We start from the raw sequence: 7,146 nt of genomic DNA, 5'->3' as shown, positions 1-7,146 counted from the left end.
TACTTCTATTTCCTACAAGTTAGCGAAAAGGGTACGTTTGATTTTGGGGGTGTTTTCTGTTCCCAAAACGAGGCGGAGCTTAAATTCCAAAGTGGACTGTGAGTTTCCTCCCGATACGTCACTCTGGGATAGGCTGCGAGCTGTCGAGCAACACTGTCAGTCAGCGGGGTTTCGGGCTGGTTATCAACGCGTCCTCGGGTAAGAAAAACCTGGAAAATATCAGACAAAATGTCGTCCGTAGGTTTATAATTAATGTTAACGGTAGTTTGCTCAGGGAACGGTTAGAATTCATCCGTAGTTCCTAACCGTTACAAAGTTCTACGCGATGCTCACACAACTACAACGGAAACTTTTTGTCGTGAAGGCCTTGTTATTTGTTGCAACAGGTCCACGACACGGGATGAATAAACATTACTGTGTTTTAATTCTTGGTGGGAAAATGTTTATGTTTTATGAAACTACGACATGCTGTGTGTGTTTTTAATGCAGAACGGGACCCGCCAGGCAGGAGGAGAAAGTAGCCGTACCCAACCGCGGGTTGAGGCTCTGGGATTAAAGTGATCGCCAGTCCCGCAGCTTTTTTTCGTCGAAACTGCCTGTGGGGATTCATGCTGTGTTGGTTAGCTAAATGCGGTACGAAGCTAAAATGATGCCGGTGAGTTCGTTGTTTTTACTCATTTACCTAACAAGTTTCAACGCTGTCCTGTAGTTTTAATATATCTGTTTCCTGTTATTTTTAAAAGACATGTATCGTCGGCGCTAAGCCCTGCAATGTGTTACCTGGGCATTTAAATTGACGTGGCAAGTTGATGCGGTTGTTACTTTGTGCCATTACTATGGCAGCACAGGTTTTCTGTTGTGAAGTTTAATATCTGGGATAGCTATATATATATATATATGTGTGTGTGTGTGTGTGTGTGTGTGTGTGTGGTTATAAGTCACGTCATTTATTTGCTTTCTGGGATATTGTCCTCCCTGCACACACGGTTACATGGCGTGTAAACCAGTCAAGGTCCCCTGCGTCAAAATGCCTAGTTACATCTCTATGTTCAGTTATGAGTAAGCTGACATTTACCTGCCAAGATAGTCTTTTAACTTTTAACTGTAACTGCATGTATTTATTTATTAATTCTATACAATTGTTAGTATATGCACATCCATCCTGCAGAAGGCACATGCCAAGTCTGGCTGTCAAACTCCCTGCTTTGGACTCATGCCATATCAAAACCATCATTATCATCACCATCCTCATCATCATTATCATCATCAAAGGTCCATAGCTTCTGCTGCAGTGCAAGGCTCTATGTCTCAGCACTTCTTTGATATGTTGGTGAGGGCAGCAGCTCACTGTATATAAATAACCACCCAAACAAATAGAGATTAAGATGCTTTTAATTAAGTGATTTTTTTTTTTAAAATGATGCAGTGTTACTTCTCTGCACTAAAGGATCAAAGTTCGAAGAAGTGATGGCTGGATTTGTAGCTAGTAAGCCTTTAACCCAGCTAAAATCTGTGTCTAGAATTTATTTACCAGAGATTATCATGGCAAATGGGGGCAGCAATTAACAAATGTTTTCATTTGTGAGTCATCGTTATTTCAAGAAAATGTTACTTCAGTGCCTACAATTTCTCAGAGCTCAAGGTGACCTGGTAAAACTGCTCATTTTGTTGAACCATCATAAAGATATATTCATTTTAGAATATGAAATGGGGAAAAAAACTGCAAATCATCACATTTTAGAAGCTGGAACCTCATATTTTTACCACTCTGCATGGTAATTGACTTAAATTATGAATCCGTTATCAAAATAGTCGCAGCTTAATTATCTGTTGATCCTTGTTTAATAAACTAATCATTTGGGAATGAAGCCATTTCAGCACTAGTTGCCAGGACGTTTAGTTGTTGAGGAAAGCACAGTCACCATCGCAACATTAATACAGTAATATTCAGTGTTTTGCCTCAGCTTCTCAGGTTAAACTCTGGCCCCCGTTTGTCTTTGTTAAACAAAAATGTAAAATCACACAGTTACACTTTGTTTACAGCAACGTTAACAGCTAATGAATAATTTAGAGTAATCCTCTGCGGAAGTATGCTCATGTTCTGCTGCTTCCAGTAAATCAGCTTGATCAGTGAATTAATCATCTTAGCTGTGGAGACCGAGTCGTATTTGGACGACTCCTGTCTGGCGCATGACCTCAGTCTGCTACTGACATACTGTCATTTGTTATCACCAAGCCCCGTTCTTGTGGACACAGATATAAATTGTCACCCGTACATGTTTTCATACAAGATCTGTTTCTTCATAGGCCACGTGAGACCTTGGTAACTGCCCCCCTTACCTCGATTCTGTCACCCGAGAATATATATGTGTGTGTGTTTTGGTGTGTTTGAATGAGATACAGCTTCTGGCATTCGCCTGATAAACACAAAATGGCCTCTATATAGCCCGTCTGATGCAAGTTATTGTCTTAGGAATTACACCCGTAGCCCATGACCCTGCTTGTACAGGCCAGGGGCTCGGGGGTGGTGAGAATGTAGTGTCGTAATTGCTGGCTGGGATGGTAAATAGGGGGTCACTGTTTCCTGAACACAATGAGCTGTAGGGACTCTTTAACAGCGTGTTGTGGAGAGCACATTGTGTGTGTGCCTGTGCTGTGGCAGCACCCTGATAAGGGATGCTTACCCTTTTATTGAACCATAGCATGGTATAACTCATTTACCCCTGATTTATTGCTATCTCCACTTAAACCAGTCTTAATGCCACATGAATTCTCTGCTGTTTGTTTTAGCCCATATCTCGTTTTGGTGCTTTTTGCGAAGATAAATCATAGTCAATAAATAAGTAAAAAGGTGTTAACTGCTCTCGGGATGGGGGCGTAAAAGTTTTCGCATTGTTTTGGATTTTCAGTGTTGCAGGCTCAAATACCACATCACTTCCTCATTCCTCTCCCATGACACAAGCTGCTTGCTGTGTAGATTTTCAAGCAGATAAACTTTTATTTTTTGTGCCGGGTCTGCATTATTTAGCTTTTCATTCTCTGACCACACACATTTGTAGCAGGTCTCTGTTACACCGCAACAAATCTCACTGTTGCTAGACTTTGTGGCAGTGTTATGATGGTGGGAAAATGAGGTGATGCTCTGGGAAGCCTGATTTCGCTGTGTGTGTCAACAGAAACCTGAGTAGGCTTTCTCTGTGGCCACTACAGGCTTTGTGTTTTTACTCTGTGGGAGAGTGTGTGGTGGTTGCGTAAGCAGACAGTCACATCAGTGATAGACAAGGACATTCAAGGGTAATGTTTAGACTTTTATGTGAAGAAGAGTCAGCCGGATGACTGACTGTATTAACTAAAAAGAGTGGTGTGAAAAATGGAGCAGGCTTGTAATGACAAGCAAGCTGGCTGTCATTTATGTCTGTCTTCATAACACTGAAGAGTACTGTAATACTTTGTACACAAGGCGGAACAAAGAATTGAGACAATTGGTGATCGTTTAAAGAAGCTAAATAATTGTCTTATATGCATACAGTTAGATTGTTCGCCACAATACAAGCATCACATTAGCCTGCTTTCTGGGAGGAAGCACAACAGAATCACCTGAGCAGGTACTGATGCTAGGTAGCCAGATGAAAAGCAGAATCAGATTGAAATTTATTTAAACTCCAGAAAGGCCCCTTTCCAAGCAGCGAGGGCATTGTGACAGCACTGTCTTAAGGTTGAGGTCTATCTACAGCTGTGTCTATCAATAAAGCCAACAAAAGCCCCAAAAATAACTTAAAAAAATAAAAAAAACTATTGCCCAGGAACTAAATTTAGACCCTGCTTCCTCGGGTTAAAACGTGGCTAATGTTCCCCGGGTTCCTGCAAAAGGGCTTTGGTGCTCTGCCTCCTTCAATCACCCACTCTGCTGCTTCATCAAGGTCTCTTTTGGATATGACAGATTAAACATCACAAAGACTTTCTTTCAGTGTTCATATTTTTTGGGAAGCCAATTAGTGTGTCTGTCACATTTTGAATCGCTGCCACTTGGGTTTTTACTTTCTCTCAAGAGATAAGTGTTGATTAACGATAGATAGTAAAAGACAGTAAATTCCGATCCAACAGACTGTCAGCTGTCAGTTTTCAGTCATTTATTTATATTGCACTTTTTTAGGTAATTGAAGTCTGTATATTATCTGTTATAGCCTCCGGTTAGCTGTGGCCCTTTTGTAACTCTGAATGACTTCATCCAACTTAAAAAGAGCTTGGGAAAAAAAAAATACACATCCTCTCCCCTCTGCTTCATTTTGACTCCCATTTCCCATATCTCCCAGATAAGCAGAAAGTAGGAACTGTCATCACGTAGACCAGGAATGGAGGAGCATTGCGAGAGTGCAGATTATAATGTGATAGTCTAAGTACTGCAGTGCAGACGGAGAGAAGAGGTTGTACTGATCGAAGAGTCACAGCTCGCTGCAGCATCAGTGTGTTGTAAAAGCTGCTTGTTTTGTTTTTTTTCTAAATGTTGCAGCTGAATGAGGCTACTGTGCGTTCTGATTTCCCCCTCCCCTACGTTCTCCTACGTTTGTTACCCCTGACCTTTTCTCCCTCGCCCCCTCATCCCCCCCTAATGCAGCATAAAGAAAGCGAGAGAGAGTGAAAGAGAGACGAAGAGGAATAATGCATAAATCCATTAGGGAATTTTCTGCTGCCTCGCCTTTTTGAAGGACTGCTGGAACTGTGTCAACTCCTGAAGCTGTGGCAGGGAGAACCGAGACTCACACGCAGGAAGATGATGCTGCAGTGTCTTACAAACTTGCTGTAATCAGATTCAGAGGTGACTCCCTCCACGAGACCTAGTTGATTCATTCGCTTACCACAGCAATATCTGTAATTGAAAGTGTGTACGGACAGAAGGGCCTGCAGCCCTAAGGTGAGAGAGCCCTCAGGCATGGTCAAAGATATGGCCCCTGTTATCTTCTGCAGCTGTCACCCTGCCTCATATGGTTTACTTTCCCAGTTGTCCCACTTCTCCCGTAGGCATTTATCACATATTGTGTATACGTGGTAGTCAATCCCAGTGTATTATATCAAGCCTGTCCGACACTGTGCCTTATTTGATCTGACTGCATCCATCCTCCTCCAAGGCAGGGATATAGTCAGAACTTGCTTTGCTACTTAAAAAGCGTAGATACATAAAACTACTAACTTCATTGGTGTGTTTTTACTTAGTATTCATTAACACACACTCAGATATTGTGCTCTGTCATCTTTCAAGCATACTGCAGGTTTCCCAAATTGGTCTTAATATGAAGTTGTTGTGGAATCCAATACACACTACAGTGATTTAGCTTGTTTATAATATACTGCACTGTGACCTTCACTTCAACAAAGTTTTACCTAGTAAAGACTTAACATAATTCATTCCTATTTATGATTTTAATATTCCCTCTTTTATCAGCAGGAGGTTGTAATCAGGTCTACCTGGTACCATAGCAACACAGTATAATATATATGGTTTCTGTTTGAGATTAAACAGACTCTTGCAACACTATGACAATCTGAAAATAAGTTTTCTGCTACTTACTACAGAGGAGTAACCTGTTTTGGTTTCCCTTACACCCGAGAGTAAAGTATGAAGGGCCAACTGCTGACAACAGCAGGTATTTGAATAATGTTGGGCTCCTACAATTTGCAAGGTTACTTTATTTGTCATTTAACAGCTCAGAGTTGTATAATGGTGTGAACTTTTCACATCATTCATTAGTTTTTTGGTTAAATGTTTATAAATCAGTTAAAACATATTTTATAATCAAACATTATGGGCTAAAACATATTAGCATTGTAAGAACAAATTTGAATCAAAAATAATTACTTGAAGGAACTTGACGGATCTCTAATTCAACACCAAACTTAAGATAATGAATTTTCTCCGATGTTGCTGTGGGTGTTTTTAGTTGTATTGATGTGCATTTCCAGTGACAGGATGAGCTTTCATTTGCTAGTTATCCTGATATTGCAGAGTAATTCCATTACAGTACAATCCCTTGTGATTTGTTTATTCCTGGAAACTGGAAACTGCAGTGGCAGACAGTTTTGATCACTCTTAACTTAATATGCGACCAATTGCATTTGGACAATGATCTGGAGAGACTAATGCAGTAGAATTGACCCTGACAAGGAGAGAGTGGATTGTCAAGGTGGGACATAGAGATTGATATGCTACTAGGTCTGTTTTTGAAGTAACATCATCAGGATCATTCTTCTCACTTATTTTGAATTTTCCTTTAACAATTTCCTTCCAACGGCTCTGTTTGTGTGCACCACTCTATTGCTGCAGTGCACACTTTTATTATCTGAGCGATCAGTGGGAGTGACACGCACCAACACAGCGTTCCTTCTTATAATTGGCTACGGCGAGAGTGTTGATCTTTAAACTCAAGTCATCTCAAAGTCCTCTGCCGGAACTGGAGAGGCTTGAAAAGCCTGTTCCCCTCAGGCTTACAATCAATGCATCTGCTTCAGGACCCCTCTGGCTTTAATGGGAGAAGAAATTTCACGGTAAACGGCCAAATCAGCATCTTGTTGCTGTGGGCTTTATAACTAATATCTTCAGTATACTGTATATTGCAGAATAGCCCAGCACCTCCCTACTGGGACTGCAGCTTATTTAACTTAATACAGAACAGAATCATTGACAAAGAAGCCTGTTTCCTAGAACAACTATCGCAGCATATGTCTTTATTTTTTCACGTTTTTCTTTCTCAACCTCTCAGCCCTTTTCAACAGGACAGGTCAAGTACATACTTCCAGCTGCAGTCACTCTTTTTCTCTTAGCTGTGTTCTTATTACAGTGATCTTTTGTCTGAGGGTTTGATGTTACAGTCTTTCATCTCTGAGAGAGAGACACACACTCTCCTATCTGTTATTGTGTCTAGAGCAGATGTTCTCAAGCATGTGCCATTGACGCTCCAGACTGTGTAGTTTTTTGTTCTACCCAAGTCACTACAGTAGCTAATTTTAAGGATTTAAACACCTTAAACCAGGTACTGAACAGTGAAATTGCTTTGAGAACGAACACCTGCTCACTCCTGGGCCTTCTTTACCCAGAAGGATATGCTCTCTTAAACTTAAGGCATAGTGCCTAACTGCGGGCTATTGAATTTA

The 7,146-nt window shown here is 40.9% G+C and overlaps 1 protein-coding gene across 4 annotated transcripts in view; it reads left to right on the top strand.

The window, feature by feature from the left end:
* Positions 1–32: 32 nt before the first annotated feature.
* tp53bp2a (tumor protein p53 binding protein, 2a) overlaps positions 33–7,146 on the top strand; it is a 29,367-nt gene continuing 22,253 nt past the window's right edge. For all 4 annotated transcript variants that reach the window (XM_051424999.1, XM_051424990.1, XM_051424981.1 and 1 more), the window contains exons 1-2: positions 33–198; positions 490–655. In XM_051424999.1, the coding sequence (XP_051280959.1) occupies positions 629–655 (27 nt within the window). In that variant the 5' untranslated portion in view covers positions 33–198; positions 490–628. The remainder of the gene's footprint in view (positions 199–489; positions 656–7,146) is intronic.

This window comes from Dicentrarchus labrax, unplaced genomic scaffold (genome assembly GCF_905237075.1).
Source record: "Dicentrarchus labrax unplaced genomic scaffold, dlabrax2021, whole genome shotgun sequence".
In the NCBI taxonomy this organism is placed as follows: Eukaryota; Metazoa; Chordata; class Actinopteri; family Moronidae; genus Dicentrarchus; species Dicentrarchus labrax.
Note: the sequence above shows the minus strand (reverse complement) of the source record. Positions and strands in the feature narration are given on the sequence as shown.